We start from the raw sequence: 26,724 nt of genomic DNA on the forward strand, positions 1-26,724 counted from the left end.
TCACCTCCAAAGTCAGGGCGTGCAGAGTCCCAAAGTAAAAGCCTGAGAAAAGGCCCAGCTTGTGATTCCCCCAGGCAGAGGGAAGGGAGAAGGGTTGAGACCCCAAGGCAAAGACAGAGCCCAAGAAATTGGCGACCACCCCACCTGCCCTAGGGCAAAGGTTCTGAATTCCAAGCGACCGTTATCGCAGCGGAACGGCGGCTTCGGGTGGCTACCGAGGTTTGAGCTTGAGACCCCTAGAGCCTCCGCCTCCACATTCCCTGGGCTCCCAGCCCCTCGCTGATCCGATTGGAGGGCGGAAGAAAAGGGCGGGGAGACCCCTGGAGGAGGCGCGCAGGCCGGCCAGGGTTTCCCTTCCAGGCGCCCAGGGGGCGAAGGGGCGGGAGCAGGCCTGGGGGTGGGTTGGGGCAGTCATCGGCGCATGCGTAGTTCAGGAGGTGGCAGGCTGGGGGCTGCTGCGAGGGTTGAGCAGTTCGAGAAACGGGTGGGCGCTGGAGAGGCCCGGGGTGCGCGTGCGCATCGGAGCCTGAGCCCCGGGAGGCGGGAGCTGAGTCGCAGCAGAGGGGGCGGGTCGGCGTCCGGCGCCACGTCCGCAGGCAGAGGCCGCTGCCGCCGTCAACCGAGTCTTCTGGCTCTACGGCTTCAGAGGGCGTCGCTGGAGCCCGCAACCGCCCGGGGCTGTGCCAGCAGCTCAGGCCGCCTCAGCTCTCCTTGGTTCTGCTCGCTCCCTCCGCCCGGCCCCGGCCTCAGGCGGCCCCCGATCCTGGCGGTGAGTCGTGCTGGGAGGGCGGGGGGCGCTGTCCCAGCTTCCTGCCCTCCTCTCTGTCGCCTTCTTCCGTTAGCTCTTCTGCCCCTCACCGTCTCTCTGTGCCTGGCTGCTACGAGTGGGGCCTTAGGGGCCACTGAGCGGGAAAGGGGGAGGGGCTGGATGGTGGTGGGGGCAGAGGGACGTTCGCTGGCGGGGTTACCCCTCTTTACTGGTCCCCGACTTCCCTGCGGCGGTTTGAGATCGGGGACTCCCCTGGAAGCCTCCGCCTGACTTCTTAGCTCCTTGGGTGTCATGCTGGGAAAATGGGGGCGTCAAGCAGCCCGGGAGGGGAGAGGGATGCTGCAGAGCAGCTGTGTGCTGGGCTCCCCGCCCCACTAGCTCCTGACCTGTTGATAAAGCGCTCTCCGGGGTTCTGGCACACAAACCTTGGACCCCAGTGGACATTCCCAGTGCTCTTAGTGGGTAGGAAAGCTCTTACCCCTACACTTAACCTGAACTTAAAAGTGTGGGATTGGAGAGAGGAGCTGGCAGTGCCAGGGGGTGACTGGGGACCGCCGGAGCACCCATCGGTGCCATCACTGCCTCCGGAGTCTAAATTAAAGCCGTGCCTGCTAAGCACACGCAGCGTCAAGACTGGTCCCCAAGCTCCCACTTGCCATCATATCCTTTCTCCTAAAGAGATAGCCTCTTCTGTGAGAGAAGACAGAAATTCTGGAATCCTAGGGGGGTGGGGGTGTGCTGGTTGTTACAACGTGGAGCGGAGGGAGGTGCTGAGTTCAGTCCTAGCCACGGCTCCTCCAGGGTCATTTTCTGCCTCTCCTGCCACGTCACTCCCGCTGCTAACGGAGGAAGGGAAAAAAAAGACTTGCCGGTGCCTAAAGGGATCAGTGGGGGAAGAAGGGGCCTGGAAGAAAGGTTTACAAACATCCAGGAAAAGAGGAAAATTCTTATTTGATCTATCACACTTCTGTGAACCCCGAGCTAATTCCAAATGAAAAGACTTTATTTACTACCTGTGATTATTTTTTCTATGCTATTGTTTAGCCTTTACAACTTCGACTGGTGTGGGTGTGCTAAAGGACTCCCCAGGAATATTGCTACCACACTAACAGATAGATACATGCCTGTGTGTGCCCGTACCTGTTTTTTGGGGGGTTTGTTTTTTTTTTAAGAGTGGAGTAACCTTTAATAAACCCATATGCATCCTGTTTTGGTTTTTTTTCTTTTTTACACTTTCACATCTTTAGCCATTGTTACAACAGATGTACCAGAAACCATACCCAGTAAAAATGTGTCTACATGTAGGGACATAATTAGAAAAGCTTAAAGTAGTTCTTGTGTATTCGATTTTTTTTTTAATTCCAGGAAAATCTTTACTCTTCCTTGTTTCAGTCATTATCTGCTGTGTTGCTACTTCCTGAAACTGTCTCACTGGATGTTACGTATATAACACCTTCAGAGTAGTAGGGCCTTTGCATGCTTGTTTGGGCTGAAACCTCAGTACTTGATATAGTGTCTGTTGAGCTACAGAAGCAGTAACTGAGTGAAGATGGCCGGTGTGCTGGTTATCTGGTTTGACAGTGTACTGAGATTCTGCTTAATGTTTCATTTCAGGCAACACTTCACCATTTTGATACTGTCAGTTGTTACTTGTTGCTAGGTAATCACAAGTTTTACCGGCAGATTATTTTTTCTTTCCTGCCAGATTCAGTGTATTTCTTGTAGTCTGTTTGCTGTTGATTTAATAGGCAAGGCCTGTATTTAAAAGTAGCCTGTTCAGGATGGTTGATCAACTAGAGAAGCCTGAAAACAGTAAGCTGGTGTTTTCCTCACTGCTTGTTGGTGTATGTGTGTTCAAGCTCTGTATACATATATATTTGACACTCCTTGTAGTTATTTGGCAAAGAACTCAGCCTCACATGGGAGGGAGGATGTGGAAAGTTCCAATGCACAGAACATGCAGAAGAATGTAGCTAATTCATTTACAGTCTTTTTCTTACAGGGAGATTAGCCCTTACTGTTTAGTAACAGGTTTTCGAAGCACCGTTGCCGGTAAACTGTTGTACACTATTTGGTACGAGGCTTCATACAGCTTGTTAGTGCTACTTAGCTTCCTTCAGCTAACTCGGGGGGGAGGTGGTTAGCCGCAGGCATATTTATGTTCTATTTTCAGATTTTGTTTTCATTATTAATTAAAACATATACTGTAGTTTTCGGATCATAAGATGCACCTAAGTTTTAGAGAAGGAAAATAGGAAAAAAAAATTTGAAGCAAAAAATGTGGGAAAATATTTAATGACATCCTTTAAAGCAGAAGTCCTGTAGCGAGCCAGGTAAGCTACATTCGGACTATAAGACGCACCTCCATTTCCTCCCAAATTTGGGGCAAAACAGTACGTCTTATAGTCCAAAAAATACAGTGTGTGTGTGTGTGTACATATATGAAGCATTACAGATATCCACAAACAACACTGATTCATCTGTTTTCCTTGAGAAAAGAATGCTTCCTAAGAGGCACTGTTTACTTATTTCTGTTATTGGAAGAAAGCACCCCTAGGGAAGAGTGTTAGTAACCCTTGCTCGGTATTTGCCAGCTGCCACAGCCGCGAGGCTGTTGTCCTGGACGAGAACTGCCAGGGAACCGCAGCGGATAGCAGAGGCCTTCACGTCTCACACCTGTAACCGGCTTCGAGTTGGTATGGTCTGTTCACGCCGGGACCAAAGGGTAAAACTGGTGTATGTCCAGACTATAAGTTAAATGACTTGTTCTGCCCTAAAGGCTGTTTCCTATTTTTGCCTTTCTCAGGAAAGGACATCTAAAAAAAGACAGAAACTTGATTGCATTATGAATTCCTAGAGAGCAGATATTTTTTGTTTGTGAATGAAACTACATTGGTAAGTGCAGGGAAAGTGGACGCAAACCTGGTTGTAAACCCCGGTCAAGAGCATCCCTGCGTGTCCCGTATCAACGCTTCAAACTGCAGCGCCTGACAGGGCGCCTTCCTGGCACGTGGTTGGGACTCAAGTGTATGTAGAAGTAATGACTCCATGAGGTTAGGGCCGACAGTGTGCGTAGAGTTTAATAATTCTGTGTAAGGGTAACATTTAAAAATTGTCATTTTGACACTTACTGTTATTTGTTTCCATGTGTATAATTTTAAATTTTATTGGCAGGTTATTTACCTTTCGTAGTGTTAGATCGGGTGTGTGTTTGTCTTCACAATTCCCAATGGAAGACGAACAGGCCCACTGTAATGGTGATAATGAGGATGATAAAGTAGAAAAGTATTGGGTTGGCGAAAGTGCTTGCTGGTTTTTTTCCTGTAAGATGGCTCTAGTAGCGCTTAGTCATTTTTAACTTCATTTGAAACAATTTTGTTAGATTATATGGTGACAGATGTCATATCAGTGTGTGTTTAAAAAAACTTATCAAAATTGGTGAATTTTGGTGTAGTCATTTTAATATTGAAGATGGAAGGAAATACGCGGCATTTTCAGTGTATTGTGCTTTATTATTTCAAGAAAGGTAAAAATGCAACTGGAATGCAAAAGTAGGTATGTGCAGTTTATGGAGAAGGTGCTGTGACTGATGGTACGTGTCAAAAGTGGTTTGCGAAGCTCAGTGCTGGAGATCTCTCGCTGGGCGACGCTCCGCAGTCGGGTAGTGGGAGTTGACAGCGATCAAATTGAGAACAGTCAGCGTTCTACCGCGTGGGAGAGAGCTGGCATACTCAACATATCCAAATCAATAAAGTTATGGGTGAAACTGAAAAACGTGTCTTTTATTTTACAGAAAATCTAAACTGGTTTTTAGCCAAGCCAATATGTCTCCTTAGTGACAAAGTGGTGATACCCATAAAGAGGTACTGTCACCAGAAGTTGGACACAGACATGGGTTGGAGAGGTTGGGCATGATTTATGTGGGTAAAAGTAAAGATGGCATCATGGTTAAGGACTTTAGCAAAAATACTTTAATAAGGTAATTTGGTGTCTTATGATCAAATTGGGAATTCAGAAAAATACGGCTTTGGCAAAATTTGTATTAGCCTAAGAGTTCTAGAGGAATTTTAATACTGCATGCTTGCTGCTAGTACCAGTGGTGTACAAGAGAATCTCAAGTGTAAAAACATACACACACATACAAAACACCGCCTAAGGCCTGTTGGGACGTCACAGCCCTCTAATAGCAAGTTCCTCTGGTCCAGGGAGCCAGGCTTCTGGCCTGGCAAGACGCCAGATTGTGTTTTATTATTTATTGATAATCCCATTGGTAACTTTGGTTAATGATATTAAATGTAACTGTGGAGGTTTCTGTATGATGGTTATCTAAATTGCTGTATTTCAAACTTTTCTACCAAAAAGACTCTCATCTTAAAAGCAAAGTCACGGGGGATGTGGGAATGTGGTTGGACTGGGAAGACAGGGCTGGTAAATCTGAGTACACCCTGAGTGAGCTCCAGGCAGGAATGACATTTCTGGGAAGTCTAGCAATCTCTAAAAATTCCCAAGCACTTTAACTATTTAATCCGTGTATATTTAAAAACAATATAGTATTTTAAATTATTGGTAGTAAAATGCATGCATCATGTGTCTCTTGTGGTTCTCGAAGCCCCTGGCATACCACTGCCTAATCTTAAAGATGTACATTTGAAAAGCATGATTCTAGCTTAAAGTGGTTTTTTTTTTAAACCAGAAATTTGGACCATATATTGGTATGCATCTTTTCTTCTGATGCTTTATTTAATATGAATAGAGATATTTTTCCCACTTATTCCACACATAGTTTGTGTCAGTTTATAGCAAAAACATGTACTACCAAAATGGTAAGAATATAAATAAGATACTCAAATTGTAGACCAGGGAAAATAGCAGTAAGAGTGGAAGTTTCAAGGAGGTGTGGAGTTGGGGACGGGCGGAAAAACACAACTATGTAGGCCATTGGAACTTACTAGTTGAGTAGGAATTTTAACTTTAAGCTTCCTGGAAGCCAGAGGGAAAAGGAAGACATCACATCTTTGTTATCTTTATACAGGAAGGTAAATAGATCTCAAAGAGAAGAAAACATGCTAAGTGTTTTGGGGAAACAAAAGGTTTCTGAATACCTCTAAAGAAATTTCTTCGGCAGAGCTCCATGTCAGAGCTGGCAGTGACGTAGTTAGTGGCTAATTCCTCAACAGTGTGCAGTTACTGTAGGAGCAGCACCCCGCCAGGGCTGCTTTCCAAGGACACGATCCTGAATGGGACTCTGATGTCATTCTCCTCTCAACCTTTCGTGAGTCAAGCACATAGTTTTTCAGATGATCAATTTGATTTGAGGATGAAAACCTAGAATAACGAGGCAGATGAACTGTACAATCTTTAAAAATATCCTTTGTGTGTATCACTGATTTCCAAGACTTAAAAATATGTATTTTTCTTTAATTACAAAAGCAGTACCTGTGTATGGTACGAAATTGAAATACAGATGTTAAATCTCTCTCTATATACGTATCTAAATTGCCGGGAGGGGGTGGGCAAAGCATATACCAGTGGATGTGTGTGGTTTTTTATATAATTTCCCCCCGCTGCCAGCAGTCTGTCAGCACTCTGGTTGCCTCCTTCCAGTCTTTTCATGTGCATTAAGAGAAGAGTTGGATCAATCACATATGCCTTCTATATTCTCTAATTGTAACATTACCATGTCCCCATAAATTATCTTACTGTTTGCATTGTGTGTGTGTTGGGGAAGCTTATAAATCCATCTCTTGCCTTCCATGAGGCTATTCTCATCTGACTATTAATTTTCAGGTATATTTTGTTTCTGTTGGCTTCTCTTTCACCTCTGAAATACGAGCAGTCCCTTATCAGTCTGCTTCTCTCTCTCATCACCCTTTTCCGTGGTCATGTCACCCACGCCCCACAGCTTCAGCTCTCACTTGACACCACTCTCAGAATCTGCACAGGAACTCAGACTTCAGGCTGAGTTTCAAGACCCTTAAATCCACTTGCCTGCTAAACATCTGTGAATGCCCTGAAGGCATCGCAGATACAGTTGTTCAAAAGCAATCCTTTCGTTGTACCTCTATCAGCATCATTATACACTTACTGGTTAGAGGGCAGATCTTAGGTTAAGCGTTCTCATCACGATAAAATAACATTTTTAAGTCTGCCTTCTCTCAGAACTTAGTGGTTTCTCCTCGCCTGTCCCATGTCTTCATCATCGTCTCTACTTAGTTGCTCACACTAGAAATTTTACACCCCGTATTCTCTCATCTAACATTAACACCAACAGTTATGCTCTACTTCATACAGAAAATTCAAGTACTTGGGTGTCCGTGTATCAGGCGTTGATTATGGCTCTGGGGATGAACAGTGAGCAAAACCGAGCCTTGTTCTCTCGGAGCTCACGTTCTAGTAGGACAGACACAGAGTGAACAGATAAGTGCAAGGCAACGAGGAAAATGCAGCAGGGTCAGGTGATGAAGATAGGGAGAGTAGGCGGTGCTTATCTATTACAAGGTGATCAGGGAAGACCTTTGATAAGGGGACATTTGCCCAAAGACCTGAAGGAAGGAAGCAAGCAAGCCCTGTATATATTTGGGGGAAGAGCCTTTCAGAAGGTAAGGAAGCTGCTGTGCTGCTGGACTGGAAGGAGCAAGAGGCAGAGTGGTAGGAGATGGTATCGGAGTGTCAGATGTTGGGCTTTGGGGGTGGAGGGATAGACTCTGAATTTTCTAAGAAAAACAGCAAGCCACAGGAGGGTTTTAAGCAAAGTATGACGTAGCTAGACTGAAAGGGCCAGCCTTTTAAGGGTGCGAGCTTGGTGGCCAGTTAAGAGATTTTGTGGTGCAAGGAAGAGATCATGGTGGTTTAATTGAGAGTGATAGCAGTAGAGGTGATGGAGTCCTGTGCAGGATTTATTTAGGTGACAACATACAGATGATTGGGTGGGAATGTTAAAAAAGAGGAAATCAAGAGTGACTCCTCAGTTTTTGGCCCGAACACTTATTTAGACAGGAAAAACTGGCAGAGTTCAGATTATTATCCCATCTCATTGAACGGCTAAATTAGCCCCTCACTGTGTTTAATCTCTCGCCTTTCTGTTCATGCTTCAGTTAGCGTCTTAAAGCACAGGCCCCACTACGTGCCCTGCTCACGGCTCCTTGCTGCCTGCCCACAGGAGGATAAAGTCAGTTCACACTATTATTTAGATGAATTTGCACCTGTCTTTTATAATTCTATCATAATTTAAACCAGTTCTCATCTTCTGAGCGGTGGTCTTTTTAAAAAAAACTACCAGATCTATGTGAAAAAATTAAGTATTTTTTAAAGGGATTCTGTATTAGAAGTTAAAGACTCAGTACCGATTCGTGGGCTATATACATATACAGAAAGGCAGTTTTGAAATGTATGCAATTATTGTCATACCTGTTTTTAAACTCCTGCTAAAATCGGTAAGATACAAGTGTGTATGTAATTTCCCCATATTTCTGCACGTCTGTTTACCAGGCGATCTGGATTTGTGTACACATGGCATGCAGATACTGGGGTTAGTGAAGAACACGCCAGACAAAGTGTCTCTCTCCTAGGAACTAACAGTCCAGCGGGTAAGAAAAGCAGCTCCAAAGTACTTGTTCTTTAGGAAGAGACACACATCCTGCCAGGAATCTCTGTTTCGTTTTGAATTTGTTAACTAGTACTCTCACCTTAGAGTTAGGGCTGGAATATCTAATCTCTGTTTTATGTTTCCTGGACAACAGGGATCTATGAAGGTGTTTGTCCTTAGCCACAGTTTATAGTCCAGGTGGGCGTCAGACTCAGCTCTGATCTCCGAACCTTAAACACCGTGTCGTGTAATTCCTCATGATCTTGTCGTGATGATAAATTAAAGATATACAAACAGAAACAAATTTAACATTCTGGTTTAAGGGAGCTTTAAAATCAAGGCAAGTGAGTCAGGAACTCCTCCCAGTAATGTATCACCTGATACTCTTTCATTTTGCTTGTCTGTCAGAAACTGCACGTCTTCACTATGACTTTAAATCTTGTTGGGGGGGGGGGGGGATGATGTGCTGAGTTCACAAACTGGACCAGCATGAGATTAGGTGGTCTTGATAAAGTCGGGGTTGAGTCGGGGTTTTCGCTACAGCAACTAAAAGACATTTAAGCACCTGACATGTATTATACTAAGTCCCATCTTTCGCGGGATTTAGGTTTTAAAGGCACTGCAAACTGAATTACATGAAGTTAAAATTACCTTTGAAAAATCCCACTCGTCACAACCACTACCTCTACCACCCTCGTTTATCGTCATTTTTGCCTTGATTATTGAAATACAGATGAATTTTTTTCTGATCATCTGGTGCTTTGAAAGCCCTAGGAATCACTAAGGGAAGGGAAACTTCCTTGACTTTCCTCTGACCACTTAAAATCAACCACTCTGTTCTGACACACGCTGTAATGCATAGAAACCTCGAAAACATTATGGTTAAGTCTCCTGACAGGTCTTTCTGCCTGTTCTCGCTCTGCTGGTGCGTGTGCTGCCCACTAGAGCCAGGACGATCTCCTGAAAGTGTAAATCAGGACACATCACCCCTCCGTTCAGTGCCTTCCACTGGCTCCGCGTCTGACTCGCTGTGAGCAGCCAACCACCGGGCCCGTCGGGGCCTCTGCAGCCCGCACCTCACTCCTCCGTCTCCTCTCCTTAGGCCGTTTGGCAAGGCCTGTGCCGTAGTTTCCTGGCTGTTCTTTGATTTACTTCACTTATCACAATGCCCTCAAGTCACAAATGGCAGGATTTCACGGACTCCTGTCAATCGGTGTTGTATATGCACAGACGCAGGAATTCAGGCTGCGCAGGAAAACTGAGGGACTACTTAGTGACTGCTAGGACCCAAACCCTATTTTCCTGGCCAAGCAAGAGAACTTTTAGGCCACTGTTGACTTGTTTTAATCTTTAAAATGACTATAAAAATAAGTATTTAAAAATAGTAAGGGAAATTGGGAAAAGAAAGTTCAACTATGTTTTCTTCATCCCAAGTTAAGGTTTACTTCATTTATTAGGTTCTTTTTCTGCTTGTACTTAAGAGGTAAGCGTAGTACTTTCTTTTTTTATGGTAAATTTTGGATTCTTTTGTAACCTATTTATGCTCTAAAAACAACAATAAAAACGTAATCAAAATCAATCCCAGTGATTCAGATTGACGGTGTCATCTCTGTAGGAGGGTGTCCTGTTTTTTAAGAAGATGTTCAGAGAGAACACTGTTTAGTTACAGTATACGTCTTTCTCTAAGTCTCTTGTGAAATAAATCACAATTAAGTCGGCCAATGTTCTGTAGAAGGAAGCACTTGAACAGTTTCGTCGCTCGCCCCGCCCTCCAGCTTGTACTACTCCCGCCACTCTCTGGCTGGCATTTAAGATTCATACTGTCCACTAGTGGAATTAAAAGTACTTAAACACCACGAAGGAGAAACAAGATGAAGCAGTCTTGTGGCAGGTGTTTAAAAATGTTGTTTACCTAAGTCGAGTCAGTGAAGTCTTAACTGAACGTGTGGTAAGAGGCCGTCTCACAGCTGCGGTTAAAGCGAGGTGTGTGTTGTGTGTCTTTTAGATCATGAATCAGGCAGACAAACATCAACAAGAAGTCCCATCTTACCTTAGTGATGAACCACCGGAAGGTAAGTATGCGTCTGTGACACCAAGAGTGGAAAAAAATACCCACCTGGACTAAAGTTCTGATTGTTTTTATTAAATTTAAAGTAACATAACCCATTTACCTTGTCAGTTAAATAGGTTCCAAAAGGAACTGATGGGAAACTATTTAACCCTCTAAAAGAAAATACAAATATTGGTGAATGGGGCCATAATGTAATTGTTTTATTATGTAAGGGGTATTTTTCGGCTACTCTTATTTTGAGACCCTTTCACAAGAACATCCTTTCATTTGTAAAGAGTGGGGTGGGTGCAGACGAAAGATGGACTGTGTTTAGTGTGGACATTGTACATTAAAAAAACTCAAGGTACTTGAGATTTGTTGTTAAACTCCCATGATTTCATTACAATTGGGAGCTCTCTTCCTATGTTATACATGGTCCTAGGGTCTGCTTAAATTCTCTTTGAGTTTGAAAACTTTTATCTTTAGGCAGCTGCATATTTTGTACAGGACAATCATAATAGGTAAGAAGAAGAACCAAATTGGAGAATAAGGGAGGAAGTGACTGACAGACCAGACGGGATTAGCAGAGGGACTAGGATGTCCCTGGGAAGAGGCCAGGGCTAATTTCTAGCCCTGGGTATTGTATTTCGTTCCCAGTTCTGTTACCCACTGTCCAAAACTTTCTTCCTATGTTTCTTATGTTGGTAGACAAAAATGGAATTGCTAGGAAAATAAACACAATGAAAAGTTTGTACTTCAGCCTAAAAGAGGATAGGGGTAACTAAGCTGGTTAGTTTTAGTTTAGTGGAGGAATAGCCTAGGAAATTATTAGCCCAGGAAATTATTAGCCCACCTGTTTTCCTTGCTTTATTTTTTAGGATGAGAGCTCTGAGTTTTGAAAAGAAGTTAGGGCTCAGTGAGAAAGTTAATAAGGACATTGTGAGAAAGTCATCAGGAAAGAGGCAGACAAAGGCTCTCTGGGAGCGTGATAGTCCAGGAAGAGAACCAGCTTCAGGAATGACTGTGTGTGGCAACCTGCTACCCAAAAGTAGTCTGCAAAGTAAATGATTTATATGGTGGCAATTAACAGCACACATTAAAGATATTAACAGCATTATATTTATTTAAGAAAATTACTTCCATCAACTGTAACTGAAAATTAAAAAAAATTTTAAAGAAAAACTGTTTATTAAATGCTTGTGCACCAAATTTAGCAGCATAATCCTACACGAGGCATTCAGCATGAAGCAGTTACCTGTTTTATCCTCAAATCAGGATTTCCCCCCTTTCCTAGTGTTACTGACCTTGATTATAAAAGAATGATCAATTATGTAATCCTTTCCATCATACTTTTATAATTAATGCAGTAGTTCCCCCTCATCCACAGGGGATACATTCAAAGACCCCCAGTGGATGCCTGAAACCTAGGTGGTACCGAACCCTATAAACACTGTTATTTCTGTACATGATAAAGCCTATGATAAAGCTTAGTTTATAAATTAGACACAGTAAGAGATTAACAAGAATAAAATAGAATAGTTACAATGATATACTGTAAAGGAAGTTATGTGAACAAGGTCTCTCTCAAAGTATCTTACTGTGCTGTATGTACAGTGTGAACACACTGGACATTGGGGTGGTTCACTCCCTAGGTTGGGTGGAGGGGATGGTTGAGATTTCATTATGTTACTCAGAGTGGCACATGATTTAAAGCTTATGAACTGTCTATTTCTGAAACTTAGCATTTAATATTTTTAGACCATGGATGACTAGGTAAGTGAAACCATGGATAAGGGGCAGTCACCTTATAAAGGGTGAATTATATATTCACCACTTCGAATGTGTAATTCCTTAGTATATATTCAAATGCTTATCTGTATCTTAAGCCTTTTACTTTAGTTATTTAAAAATTCATATTAACTGTGCTTATTACTCAAATAGTTTCAGTAAAAATTTTGGGTTTTATATAAATTTATAAATTATATAAATTTAGCTATTGCTGAACATGGAAATCTATACTTATATGACTGGCCTTCTCCAAACCACCTCCTGCTTGTGAGGAAGTCTTGGGCTACTGGATGCTTGGTACTGTTCTCACAGAGATGTGTGTTTGTCTCATTTTCTCTCACTAGGCTCAATGAAAGATCACCCACAGCAGCAGCCAGGCATGCTGTCCCGTGTGACCGGGGGTATCTTCAGTGTCACAAAGGGAGCTGTTGGTGCCACCATTGGCGGTGTGGCATGGATTGGTGGAAAGAGCCTGGAGGTGACCAAAACAGCTGTTACCACGGTGCCTTCCATGGGAATAGGGCTGGTGAAAGGCGGCGTGTCAGCTGTGGCTGGAGGTGTTACAGCTGTTGGGTCTGCTGTTGTAAACAAAGTGCCCTTAACAGGAAAGAAGAAAGACAAGTCTGACTAAAACGTGGAGAGCCGCGTGCTCTCCACCGCGTTATGATGCCAGTGGCATTGAATTGCTAAATTATGGACCACAACGAAGTCAACTGTTTTGGACATTTATCTTCTTAAACTGCTGTGTTGAAAGTATTGATGACTGGCTTTCGTCTAAAAGAAGAGACCAATACTAGCACAGTGTATGAAGGTTTCTCATACTTAAATTCCAGCTTTTTATCTGGTAAAATGTTACACTTACTCAGTTGTAACTGAAAGTATATTTGAATATTTACTATGCCTTTCAGTTTAACTAAAAATGTGAAAGTTGGGTTTAGCGGATGACCTTTGCAGTTCCGTGTGTATGATGTGCCAGGTGGCTCACCTGCCCCTGAGAAGGGGGACTTGGCCCTACGTAAACTGCAATTTTGATGCGCCTGCCAGTGTCAGACGTCTTAGTTTTTTTAATCATAGTTGATTAGGCCAAGAAGCATTCTCTTCTTATTTAAGCTGGTAAAAGTAGCAGGATTTAGAGAAACTTAAAAGATAAATGGTTTTATGATCCTGAGTGTTAACCATCTGTTGTTAGACATGCATTTTATTAATTTAATCATCAATGCCTTACAAAACATCTTTTCTAATACCCTGAATGTGTGCAGTTCTTAGAATTATATATGGATTCTCTTGAACGTTGTTTATGAAATTAGTTTTCCCTCTTTAAGAACCTCAGGAGAGGTGGATAAAGGCATTTCTTGCTCTTAGCAGATGATAGTGCTTGTTAACTTTTTGTTAACTGTCAGTAGTTACAGCCAAACAGCGTGCTTCAGCCTGGGCTCACGCTGCGTGGGCAAAAGCCTCCCAGTGCCTAAGGGACATTTCTTTGCTGGCCAAAAGATATGTTGGGAGAGTTTCAGATTAAGGAGGAACAAATAATTTTAAGTTCTTAAAAATTACCTAGAACATCCAAGTTATAAAAAGAATTCTTCCCACCTATTTTATCTCTAGGATGGCTTAAATTATTAGCAGTACTTCTTTTTAAAAACATAGTAAAAGAACCACAAATAAGTGGGGTTGACTTTTAAATTGAATGAAATGGGCTCCATAGATTAGTTTTGAATAGTGCTTCAGTGGTTTATAGGCTTTTAAAGTGTTGCCCTACTGTCCTTTAAAGCAGCTGTAGACTTTGTATGGTTTCCCAAGTCCACTTCAGGCAGGGAACTGAAGTTTTGGATTATGAATGATGTGTATCATCTCAGCATATCTCATCATATTTCATTCATTCTCAAGAACATGACTTAGCTAAAATTCATCTTTTTGGTTTTCCTTTCATAAAAATTTGAAAACTGTATACATAGTTGGCATTCCTTATAATCCAAGCCTGAAAGAAAATCTGAGCTTTCTTTACACTTTTGTCCAGAAGTCTGCCTCCCTTCTGCAGGGTTCCCCACCCCCACCCTTCAGGAGGTGGGGGGAGGGAAGGCGTGGTGCCCTGGAGTAAAGAAGTCAAATAGCATCCCTGAGCACTCAAAGCAGATTACTCCAGCAGGCGCTTTAATGTTTGTCTGTAAATGACTCAGAGTTTTACATTAATAATGTGGATTAAGAAATGGATAAGGACGTAACTTTTAAAAGCTTTCATAAATACCAGGAGGGATTTTAAGAAAATCTACAAAGGTTCTTGAACCTTTTCTACCGTATACAAAACTGAAAAATCTTTAAGGAGTTTGATTCATCAGAAATTAAATGGCCATTTCATGCTGTATTATTTAAGGTATACTTACTTGCTGGTGTATCTGGTCAGATACCGTAATTAGAAAAGGGTTTAAAAAAGTCCAAAATTAATAGATGACCACAAATAATGATCTAAATAATGGAAGTAGAGAACTTGTTTCCTGCTATTTGAAAGGAATTCTTGCTAGTTTATATTTCTAATTTATCTTCTCTAGTCATAGGCTCTGCTGCGCTTTGTACCTGAATTTCTAAATTTAAACTTTAATTTACTGTATGCTTGCATATTTATTTTTAACTTTGCTTGTCTTTAAAACTGCTTGAGGAAAATGGTAATTAATTTCTGCTACAGGAGAGCCACCTGGTACATGTTATCAAGTTTGTTTTAAATTCCAAACTGTAACTGTTCAGGAGAGGCTTTTACCACGAGAGCAGAGAACTATACAAACGAACAGTTAGTTATGGAGGCTCTTGTTGAAATGAACTTGCCATTTGATATGTATAGCTGTACACTTGAGTCTTTTCCCGTTTATTTTTGTAGATGAGCAGTCTGACCTGTTAAATAGTACTAACTCACTTCAAGAAACTAAGACTGTTGTATATACCTGGGGGCATCTGTTATTCAGCTTATCGTTAGAGTGGGGATCTGGCACAGTGAGGATGAACTCGTGGGACCCACTGGTTGATCTAATAATGTTGATGTGGATCCTGCACTCAGTGAAAGAAATGTCAGAGGAAAATAACTGATGACTGAATTCTTTTGTATTAAAGGAACGGGAAAAGAATACACGAATCTGTTAATAAAGCACTACGATCTGAAAAATATGAAATGTTTCATAAAGATGCAAGGAAATAAAGGAAATTTTTAAAACAGGGTAGTCTTAACATTTTTAGTTACAAGGAGTTCAGAAAGTACTGTAGCCAGTTTTTAAATTTTTTGATGTTAATGAACAAACAAGATAAAAACATCCATGAAAATGTATTTTGATGCCAACACAATAAATGCAAATATGTTTTAAACAACTCAAATAAAGATTGAAAATGTAGATTTCTAGGTTTTACCCCAACTTGCCGAATTTTGCAGGGTGGGGCCCAGGAATGCAGTTGAACCACCTCTGGGAGTGATTCCCAGGCACTCTAAAATTTGGGAACTGACAGAGAAGGTAACAGATAGTGACCACTTCCCCCTCTCTTAAGTAGCCGTGGAACCAACCGACTTAGACCCCTCCCTGGACAGAAATGACTCAAAGGAATGGGAGCCAGTTGGAGGAAGGTAGAAGATGGGTATTTACTGGGCATCTACTTACCCACCTGGCACTGTCCTTACACGATCTGATTTAATCCGCATGAGGAAAGTGCCTTTAGCTCTTTCTACAAACGTGGAAGTCTGGAGTAGGCGAACTCTCAATGTTAGCTGAATTTCCGTATCACTTTTGAATTAGTCTGAGTCACAACTCCCAGTGTGCGTCCGGAATCGGAGATGGGCTACTCGGTACCAGTCCCTGGTTCTGCTGTGGGCGTCAGCACTGCCTGTGAGCTAGATTTCCCAGGCTGTCTACCGTCAGCTCACCGGGGTCTTCCTGGTGACCACATTTACTCGGGCAGCTAATTACATTTTGCCACAGAAATGAATTTAGTATAACTATACAGAAATTATGTAAAGGAAATAATTTTGTTACTAGAGCCTTTTGTCACACAGAAAGTACAATTGAACTCTAGTGTTTTATGTAAGAGTCTCTCTCCTTGCTATGTGGTTGCTTTTGAATATTTTCAAGTTTACTCACAGAAAGATCTAAATGAGAATGCAAGAATGGACAGATTCAAAGGCTTACAAAAGAAAACATGGTGTAGGATTTAGTCTAAGGAAAAGCAAAGTCAATAAATAACTGGGGTTTTGACCACAGCTGTAGATTTTTCTAACGTCATCTCTTCAAGTTAGAGTAAGCTACAAATGTGTTTCCGAGACCATGAAGTCCCTCTGGCTGTCTGTGCCTTGGGCTGTGTCCTCAAATGTGCTGCTATACTGACTAGGCTCTTTTTAAACCAACTGCCACAAGGCACACGTGGCCACTCCATTCTGCCAGACTTTCCTACGTGCCCTCCGGCACGTGCACCTTCTTCCTACTCCTTGAAATGATTACTTAATACCTTCTCTCAACTCTCCTGCTGTGTGCACTCCACCCCTCCCATTCTACTGACCCCTGTAAAAAGAGGCAATCAGACAGCACCGCTCCCGCCTCTCACACCACCCACTCCATCACCTGCCTGTACCTGTTCCCATGCTCCATGGACCAAAATTAGTATCTACTCTTACCCAGTCTGCCCATCTTCACTTCCTCAAGAATGTCAATCCTGCAGCTTTCCTTCTCTCGTCCATCTCTCTCGGGTCATACCCATTAGCATGTAAACATGTCTTAGTATTTGCTTTCTTTCATGGCAAAATTTCTTGAAAAACTAGTTTCTTCCTCTTCATCTATTCTCAACCCACTCCAGGTGCCTTCCTACCTTCCTCAGTCCACCAGAATCACTCCTGATAAGACCAACTAATGATTTCCAGTTTGCCAAATCCACTAGTCACTCTTCTCTGTGTCTTAGCTGGCATCTCCAGTGGCATTTAATACTACTGAGCATGCCCTCTTTTCTTGGCAGACTTCTTCCTCTGGTTAGCCCCTTCCAGGATGGGTAAGCTCCTCAAGAGTCACAGCTGTCTCCAGTCCTGACTTCTCAAACTGCAGCCTTCGCCATTTGCCTCTGGTATATATATCAGATATATTATATCTGATGTATATTATATCTGATATATATCTCATATATCTAGATGGTAGACATCCCAAAACCGACACTTCGGAGGGGACCGTGTAATGTATTTCAAACTGAGACAGCTGACGGAGAGAGCGAGCACCACTGATAATTATGTCAGCAACAAGCAGAAACGAACTTTGTCCATGAGTTTCCTGTGTCGCACAGAGATCCTGCTCCTTAGATGCACTGGTAGTGCTCATGTTACCTTGCACCTCCCCTGCCCCTCCTGAACTGCCTGCCATTCTTCTCCTTGAACAAACATTCCCCTGTGACTTGGGGTAAGTAGCTGACCCTCCCTGTGCCCGAGTCTCCTGATCTGTACAACAGTAAACAGCGGTGCCAAACTCAGGGTTGCAGTGCACCATGTGCCTGGCACTTAGCTGGTGCTGCAGAGACTTCCTTTCCTCTCCTAAGGGACGGAGCAGGTTTGGATAGTGAGAGTTACCTGCGTTTCCTAGGTGAAGACAGGGCCTGCGTTCTTCACAATTTTTTCCTTAAAAGGCCATGCACACAGATGTTTGGATATCGGAGTCAACTGTTTGGTTGTGTATTTCCACAAAGTACAAACGCCACAGCTGAAAGTGGGCCAGTCTTTATGTGGGGCAATGTTTATCTTGGAACAAGATTTAGAAATAGAAATTTGAAATGCTACTAAGACCATCATACACATTTCATTTTAAAGGCACACCTGGATTGTCAGAAAAAAAAATTTAAAATGCTCCATTTACTTCAATTGTTTATAAATTGAATTTCAAATTTAAGGAATTTTACAGAGAAATTTTCATAAAAATCCCTAAATCTGTTGGTACTCACTCCTTTGGCAGGTCAGGTAGGGGTGACTTTTCTTATGCCAACTCATAGGCAATCCTTTTCTAGTCACAAGGTTTGAAAGGAAGTCAGGTCACAGTAAATCTGGGCTCTGTCATTTGGCAGCTGAGTGGCCTCTCTAAGCTTCAGTTTCCTCATCTGCAAAAATGGGGAAGGTAATGAATGCACTTAAAAGAATTTCGTGAGATAAAAATGGTCAATTTTAAATGGACCATACAAGTAAGCTCTAATTGTTCTTTTTGGATGAGTCATACTTGCTTCTGAAAGATAATCATTTATTCCAACCAGGACATAAAATCAGCTTTCTCTAAAAAATGTACTAATTTGCTGATGTTTCACCTAACACTAAGCTACAGAATTCAGACCACAGTAGTGATGTTTCAGAGTTGACAGTGAGGAAGAAGGCTAGCCTGAAACATATTATGTAAATTTAAAAATGTAACCATACCTTGAATGAAAGGAGTACACGTCAGTTTCTTAGAAATGATTCACTTGTAAAATATCACACTGATGCATCACTTAACAGTATAGGATTTTTAAAAATACAGCTTAAGGTCAAATTACCAACAGTACTTAAAATAAATGGAACTTATATTTGAAAATACAGCAAATGAGCCCTGGCTGGGTGGATCAGTTGGGTGGAACGTCGTCCCGTACACCAAAAGGCTGCAGGTTCAATTCCTGTTCAAGGGCACGCAGGTTTGATCCCCGGTCAGGGTATGGGAGGCAACCGATCCATGTTTCTCTCTTTCCCTTTCTGTCTAAAAGCAATAAACTTATCCCCTAAGGATAATCCAGGTAAGGATTAATTACACACAGGGAGGGCAAATGAGTTGGAGATTATTTCCTCACAGGTAATTCACACACAACTCAGAAGCCAGTAGTTTCTTTAAATTACTGGTGCCTACAAACTGCGTGAGTCACGTGTCTTTGCTACTCAGTCCCACTCTGCACTGCCAGAAAGCAGCAGTAACAGTCAGCAAGTTACTCATCAACGTTTAATGGTGCCACGGGGTTAAATAATGGCCTTCCTTTTTTGGCCTGAATCTTACCAAAGTTAGCCTCAAACTCTTTTTTTGTTCCATTTAGATTTGCTAGATGTCCATCCTTTATTCTGTAGCCTAAAGAGCTCAGTTTCCTTATCCTGTACTGTACTATCTGTGGTGTTAACTCAAGAACCATCGGCGTCTCTCTGATCTGAGCTACGGAAATTCCCTCCTTCAATAATACCTGAATTCTCTCTTCCAAAATGGGAACAGAATAATATAAAAGGGCTGGACATTTCAACACTAACTGCTTCAGGTCATGATCTGTGCATTTAAAAGCATTTTTAGAGAAGGAAATACTGTTCTGTATACTCCTCGGGCCAAGTTGAAAAAGAAACCCTTTCAGCCTGGACAGAAGTTGGAGAATTTCAAAGTCTGTGAAACCTTGCTGCTGCTGGAGAAACTCTAGTGTCTCCTTCACAGCTGCAGAAGAGTTTAACAAAATAAATGGGTTTTGGCTTAATACCTTTAGTAGCCAAACTTTCATGTTGGCCTCGGAGCCACCTAAATTTAGATAACTCTCTTGGAGAATCCTTATCATTTGCTTATTTTTCTCAACAGGATTATGAAAAATACTAGAGGCAGTTGTCAAGAATCTGCTAATGACCACATTTTTGAGTCCCAGCTCTTGAAAGAACTGAACGTTCCGTTTCCGGTTTTCCTGGTCTTTAACGGTAAAGAAGGATTCTGGAAACTGTTCTATTAACTTGACTAGTTCTTCCTCGTTTTTGCAGACCGACTGCCAGAGTTCTCTCTGGATGTTAACAGCGGCTGGACTGCAGACAACTGCTTCAGGGCAGCGCTCCAGAATGCTGGCTACGGCGGTCTCATCGGCACCTAGCTGTTGTAAAATATTTGCAATTTCTTCAACATAGGTTTCATCCTCCAAAAGTACCCATCCTTTTAATCTGCGAACTTTCCTGATGTCAACTGAAAACTTACGGAGCTTTTCTACTGTCCTTTCATTTTCTTTGCTTGACTGATTATCAGTTGTGTAGGTGAAGCGCGCTACGAAAGGTCTGTGTTTGGGGACTGACAGCATCTTTCTGCAAGAACACAGCCTGCAAGGCTGGGGTCTCATCAGCAGCTTCCACAACATGCCTGCCATCCCCTGGCGGACCCCACCGTCCTGGGACTCAGAATGTGCTCAGGGAGCCTGTAAGGAAGAAAATATAGGTTTTAACATAAAGGGTGTTGACCTGTAGAACACAGATCTGACCGGGGAGTAGTAAGCATGGAAATAACATGGATTTAAATTAGGAAGACTGCTCATGTGAAATATTAAATATATTCTCTTGGTTAATTTATAAAATACACCTCTTCACTCAGCCATCTTATATTTTATAAATACATTGTCTATTTGAGCTTTGCAGCATGTGAAATGGTTATTTCCAGTTCAGACCAGAAAAAAGTTTCAAGATTCACAGACCGCGGATATTATTTTGACACAGATTGCCCCGCCTACAACTCCAATGTTTCTCTTGAAGAGATGTAGATTACTTAAATACACATAAAAGGTTTTTTCTTTTTTTAACATTTTACCTTTTTAAGGTGATGTTTAACTGAAGCAAATACTTTTTAAGAATGGGGAGGGTCATCTCTAATTTTATATTTGAGTAAATATTTTTGCTGAATAACTACTACCCAAACTAAGTCAGGTAATTCACCTAAAATGAGTGAATGAATGTATGCTTGTTGGATCAGAATTAAGTGAAAATCCTTTTTATAAATCCCGAATTGAAGTCAGTCCTCGCCAGGTACAATGAGAGATGCCCGGTGACGGCCCCCGGGGGGCCGTGGGGGTGCGTGTTAGCCATGCAGTGGGGTCGGCACGTCTAGGGCCGTCTAACCAGCTGGCCCTGCTTCACAGCTGTAGCTACCTAGGGATGGCTCCACTGTGCCTGCTGCGCGGCAGCCTCTGGCACTGTTTTCTTATATTCCTGGTGATGAGAACATGCGGTGTGTTGTTTCAACCTTTAGTACCTGAGAGTTAAGTGTCTCAGCTCTGCCACAGAAGTGTAGTTCTGATCTGTACGGCTCGTTAGCAGCCTTCCCTTATTATTCGTAGGTTTGAAGAAAAACTGTAAAGCCATTTCCCATCCCTGCCCTTAATAATGGACTCTTCACTTTTAAGCCTGTCCTGACAAATCCATATAAATGATGACTCTCTAAGGAAAAGTAGTAAATAACAATGTTCTCATTTTGGTTTATTTATCTCAGCTAGTGCTTGGGAGGCTGAAAATAATTGTAGGCGTTGCTTCTGTTTTACTTCTGGCGGTTCAACCCGAGTTTTCCTCAGATAATTCCTCTTGCCAGTTTCTTTCAAATAACTCTCTAATAGCCAAGATATAAATAATAAGCCATTTTTCAAAATTTCTAAGAAGGCCACAGATTTTAATGGGAAGGAGATAATGAGGAAGGGCAGGGGCACATCTAGGCTGGAGCCCCTCACCCCACTGGCGTGGGGACCCACGGGCTCGGGCCTCACATCCACACCACACGCTGGAGGGAGCGCATGCGGGCTCTGCAGCCCAACTGCCCGGCCCGGTGCTGGCCCTAACTCCTGGGTTATCCAGGGGGAGTTACTTAGCCTCAGGTTAAACAAGCAAACAAGTAGTAGTTAGATCCTCACAGTCAGTGTTCGGTAACTATTAATTACAATAACAATAGCACCACATGTAAAATAGAACAGCAGGTAAGCTTCACAGGAATATCACAGGGGTTAAAATGCATGTCAGGTGTTTTGCACAGAGCCTGGTACGTAGTGAGCACTCGATAAATGGCAGCCGTTACTAGGAAACACCTGGTGCTCAAGTCCTTAGAGTAATGTGACTTTGAATTGTAGTTCAGACAGAAGTACGTTACTTACAAATAACTGAAAAGTGTGAAAGCTGGATTTTAAATGCTTTTATAAGCAAAATAACTGCTTGTAAGAGCAATAGTCTCACTCTAGAGAATCTGCCAAATTCTGAGAAGTACGAGGAAGTGCAGGAAGTCTCACAATCTCGTCGCCTGCAGACAACGGTTCACACTTTGATGTGGAAGGCCAGTTTTTCCTCTGCTTCTTGCCCCCTTTATTGTAATTTTTAAATCTATAAATCTGCCTTATACATGAACTAGGTTCTAAACTCGGCCTATGAAGTGAAAATAGCAAAAACTCCGAATTTTCCTGGAAAATCTCTTAAGCAGGCACCACACTGGATACCAATATATCACCCCCTGGTAAGTCCAGCGCAGCCAGGGGACCTCCAGGGCTGGACCAGATCCCAGGGTTTGAGCCCCAGACGAAGTGGTTGGCTTACTCTGGGGGTTATGTTATAAAAAAGTGACAGATCATTAAATATTAGAACCACACTGACCATGGCACGGTGCACTTGCCCAGCGAGGCTAAGGGAACAGCAGGCTGTCTCTCATTCCCTGCTTACTCCAGGGGGAACTATCATGCGTTCAGGTGAGTCTTGTGTGCTCACTCGTGCGCTCTATCTCTCTCTCCCTCCCTCCCTCTCTCTCTCTGATGAACACACACAGCTGACTACAAAGTGAAAAGTACAAATGTGGCTCCTCTGCAATCAATACACATTATATAAAAGTGGGCAAAAGTAGACTTACAGTCATATTAATATAGTAATAGATAATTATAAAATAGACTCTGTTCCATGTGCTCACCACTGTAAACCTACTTTTGTCTACCCCTGTTCATATAATTTATTCTTTTATTTTATCCACTGTATCTAACCTTGGCATCAAAAACGCTCTATTTAAAATGAGTGTATGATATGTAGGATGGATATACTATAATTTTGTAATTAATTTCCTAGTATTGAGCAGTCAGGCTATTTGTAATTTTCTGCTATATCCTGACTATCTGTCCACAGTTCTTATTTCTTCCTTTAAGATGAATTCCTAGGAGTAGAATTACTTACCGAAGAGGAGATGTGTGAAGTTATTCACTTACTACCCAGAAAAACCATCTCACCTGCCATTCTCACAAGCAGTATGAGTGATTCTCTCATCAATTGTAATTCTGATATGTGAAAATGAATACACTAACTTAATTTCATTTTAATTTATTAGTGAGACTGAGCTTTTCTTAATAAATTATTTGACCATCTGTATTGCCTTTTGTGACTCACCTATTCCTGCCCTTTCCCTTTTTTCACTGGTGGCATTAAGTCAACTCACAGTGCCGTACAACTACTACTGCTATTTCCAGAACTTTTCTGTCACCCCAAGCACAAATTCTGTACCCATTAAACACTAATCTCGCCCATTAAACTACCCATTTAATCTAACCATTAAACTCCTCCTCTTGGCCCCTGGCAATTTCCATGCTACTTTCCGTTTCTGTGAATTTGCCTGTTCACAGTACTTCCTGTGAGTGGAATCACACAGCGTTTGTCCTGTTGTGTCTGGCTGATCGCACTTAGTGCAGCGTCTTCAAGGTTCATACGCAGCACAGCACGGGCCCGTACAAAGTGGTTAATTTGAAGTGGTCAAAGGGTCAGGGCAGTTTCCCTTTCTTTATGATTCCCACTGCTTGTAAGCACCAGATGACTAGATAAAATTCATCCAAATTTCCCTCTGTATTTTTGTTTCAATTTTAAAGGTTAGTACCTTTAATTCATTTGAAATTTCTGACTGAGCTGAGGATCAAAATAGATTTTATCAATAGTTTACCTCCAAGCATCATTTTTGAACAATCCTTTCCTTCCCCATGATTTGTGACACCTCCGTTATACATTAAATGTAGCTTCTGTCTCTAGCTAGCTTCCATCCTTACTTCCCTACTATTTTGCAGCCACTTGAATGAGTGAAGAGGCTAATTTCTGGCCTCGCCAGACCATTCTGAAACGATCTCTGGTCAACTCATTCTTGCACAGTCCCCACCAATATGTCCAATCTTCTCAAGTCAGACCCCCAGCTTCCCCACAACACCATCCCCTCCTTCGCTCTTAACCAATGCCCTTGCCTCTCACTTCTACAAAGAAAGGAGAGCAACTCCACACCTAACTTAAACCTTCTGCTATCTCCCCTTCCCTGCACTTACACCTTTCATCATCCAGGGTCATCCCAGCTCCAGTGCTGATCCCAACCCATCTGGGCCGAGACCCCTAGAGCCCGTCTTTCTCACAGTCACTCCTTCAGCTGTATCCTCCACTCTGAGGGTCTCACCCTCACCTCAATGGCTATTCCTCTCCCTGCTGCTCCAACTAACCCCTACTTTCTCTTCCCCTTGGTTAATTCTTGCAGATCCTTCTCTCTCGCCAGCTCCGCTGCTCCTACTTACATAGCTCCCAATAAAGACAACTTCCATGTGATCAGAGCCAACGAGTCCTCTCTCTTGACCTCTGCAACTCTCAGCACAGTTGCCCGCTTTCCCTGTGATATACTCTCACTTTCTTTCAGGACTTCCCGCTCTCGGTTCTCCACCTTCCTTCCTACACATCTGGCCTCCATTTATCTGTCTCCATCACAGGCTCATCTTCAGAGATTGGTTCTAGACTCTCTCCTCTTCTTATGTCCCCACCCCCCCGGCCCCCCACCAGAGACCCTGTCCTTGTCTGGAGCTTCAATTAATCCACTTGGGCTTCTCCTCAAACAGTGATCCTGTCACCTCCCTGCAATAAACTTCTCAATGACATTTGATAGAGACATAAAACAAAATAAAAATACCTCACATGCCCTACAAGGCCTCTACCATCCAATACCGCCCCCTCCACCTTATCCAGCCACATTGCTTCCTGTCAGTCCCTGGCGCCTCTACCTGTTCCCACTACAGGGTCTTTGGAGACTGAGGGCAAGTCCCTGTGCCCCTCATGCCCCTCACTCCCGGGTTAAGTGTCACTTTCTCAGGGAAACTTCCCTGACCTTCAGGAATAGATGGAGACTCCAGTCTCCATGACAGGCTCTCATGGAACCGTGGATGGCTCTTCTGTGCCACTGTCCTAACTGCAGCTATTTCTGTACTGTTTCTGTCTCACCCTCCATGAGGGCCGGGACTGGTTGCCATGTTCCAATGAACTGCGTCGCTACCCCCCATCCGGCTGGCACTGGTGGGTCTAGGAGGCATTCCTAGACAGGTGACCTTGTGTATGGTCTTCCCTAGCAACCTGCTCTTGATCCTACTGCCACACTCCCTATACTCTTCTGTTTATCATTCGTTCAACCAGCAGGTTTTTTGGCTTAATTTTAAGCTCACACAATGTGTCAGGCATTGTGCTAACACTAGCTCTTTTGCTAAAGCATTTGTTCATACCTCTGGATCTCAGACCCATCAGAGAACCTGATGGGAGCCACAGACCCTTGAGAGAGAGGGAGGGAGGGAGAGAGAGGGAGACACTCATTTTGCAAAAGACTTTAGCAGGATTCAGACCCTGCAGCCCAACTATGAGCAACCTTCACGAGATTGCAAGCGCTGGGAGGGCCGGGTGTTGACTGCTCTTCTGCTTCATCCCTGTACCCAGCAAAGAGCTTCGTCCACAGAGGAATAACGTTAGTGTTTGTCAACTGAAACTGAATAAGCAAACCAAGTTCAAGAGGCAACTTAATGCAGTGGCTGAAACTGTGGGTTGCCTGGGCTTAATTCCCAGTCATGCTTTGTTGTGACTTGAGAAAGTCATTTCACCTCTCAGGACCTCAGTTTGAGCATCCGGAAAAATGGGGACACCACATCCTGGGTGGCTGTGAGGATGAAATGAGCTAATACCATAAGTCACAGAGTATTTGGATACATGACAATCAATTTAAAGCTGAGAAAGCCGATAAAGTCACAGGTAAAGTAACCTGTCCAAGGTTGCTCACCTAATAAAGGGCATTCAAACCCAACAGCCTGGCTCCACAGTCCAGCCCTTAGCCCTGTGCCCTACACATAAAAATGCTCTTCGTAAATGTTTGTTAAGACACAATGTGATACTTTGTATTTATTAGACATTTTAGAGGAGTGAAATCCACTTCTGGAATGTTCATAATCTTCATAATTAATATGGGCCCCTTTATAACACCGGTAATTTCAATTATAATATACACGAACTGCTGAGTTTCACATTAACTCCAATGGACATAAGCAGGAAAAAACGAAGTCCCAAAAAGAGAATCTTGTGTAGCAATCGAAAGTCACACATCCCTGGTGTGGGGCCTGTGCGTTTCCGCAGAAACTCGCGGGCATCCGCACAGGCCAGGCAGGGAAGGTCAGTGGTGGGCCCAGGGTACGCTTTCTCGGTGGGCGGCCCTTGACCCCGGACCCCGCCGCAGTCGAGCGAGGGACGATCACCCCCAGGGGCGAAGGAAGGGCGCGACTCACCTGACTGCGTCCGTTCCCTGCAAGGGGCAGCGAGTCCCAGGCCCCCGGCTCCGTCTTTCCTCCCTCACCGGCCGAAGCTTCCCGTGGGCCACTGTCTTTCCGAGGACGGGGTCCAGGGTCCAGAGCCTCCAGCAACTCGCGAATTTCCCTCAGCAGCGCCAACCAGGGCACCTGCCCCTTTAGGCAGCCAATCAGAGCACGAGAGATCCGTGAGCTCACAGACGCTTG

At 43.2% G+C, this 26,724-nt stretch overlaps 2 protein-coding genes across 5 annotated transcripts; one reads left to right on the top strand and one right to left on the bottom strand.

The window, feature by feature from the left end:
- The first annotated feature begins 419 nt into the window (after positions 1–419).
- On the top strand, positions 420–15,543 carry TMEM263 (transmembrane protein 263). Of its 2 annotated transcripts, none has more exons than XM_024579306.4 (3): positions 420–769; positions 10,360–10,426; positions 12,537–15,543. In XM_024579306.4, exons 1-3 carry the CDS (start codon positions 422–424, stop codon positions 12,821–12,823), a joined length of 702 nt encoding a protein of 233 aa, XP_024435074.3. In that variant the 5' UTR covers positions 420–421; the 3' UTR covers positions 12,824–15,543. The 2 variants fall into 2 exon arrangements, with proteins under 2 accessions (XP_024435074.3, XP_045042869.1); XM_045186934.3 differs by lacking the exon at positions 420–769 and adding an exon at positions 7,997–8,355.
- Positions 3,511–26,668, bottom strand: MTERF2 (mitochondrial transcription termination factor 2). Of its 3 annotated transcripts, none has more exons than XR_006653829.3 (4): positions 26,497–26,668; positions 20,139–20,352; positions 18,136–18,288; positions 3,511–6,094 (listed from the first exon to the last, which is right to left on the bottom strand). XR_006653829.3 is itself a non-coding variant. In XM_024579305.4 (2 exons), exon 2 carries the CDS (start codon positions 20,302–20,304, stop codon positions 19,135–19,137), a length of 1,170 nt encoding a protein of 389 aa, XP_024435073.2. In that variant the 5' UTR covers positions 20,305–20,352; positions 26,497–26,668; the 3' UTR covers positions 18,620–19,134. The 3 variants fall into 3 exon arrangements, 1 of the variants encoding a protein (XP_024435073.2); XR_011651046.1 differs by lacking the exon at positions 3,511–6,094 and adding an exon at positions 12,705–12,789; XM_024579305.4 differs by lacking the exons at positions 3,511–6,094; positions 18,136–18,288 and having other exon boundaries at positions 18,620–20,352.
- Between the last annotated feature and the right edge of the window lie 56 nt (positions 26,669–26,724).

The sequence above is a fragment of the Desmodus rotundus genome, chromosome 3 (assembly GCF_022682495.2).
Source record: "Desmodus rotundus isolate HL8 chromosome 3, HLdesRot8A.1, whole genome shotgun sequence".
Lineage (NCBI taxonomy): Eukaryota > Metazoa > Chordata > Mammalia > Chiroptera > Phyllostomidae > Desmodus > Desmodus rotundus.

Bases quoted from the DNA above. Each gene is read 5' to 3' on its own strand.
- TMEM263 (XM_024579306.4), top strand. From the start codon at position 422: ATGCGTAGTTCAGGAGGTGGCAGGCTGGGGGCTGCTGCGAGGGTTGAG. The intron at 770-10,359 runs GTGAGTCGTGCT...TGTGTCTTTTAG, and splicing joins GGCGGCCCCCGATCCTGGCG to ATCATGAATCAGGCAGACAA. The intron at 10,427-12,536 runs GTAAGTATGCGT...TTCTCTCACTAG, and splicing joins TAGTGATGAACCACCGGAAG to GCTCAATGAAAGATCACCCA.
- MTERF2 (XM_024579305.4), bottom strand. From the start codon at position 20,304: ATGGCAGGCATGTTGTGGAAGCTGCTGATGAGACCCCAGCCTTGCAGG.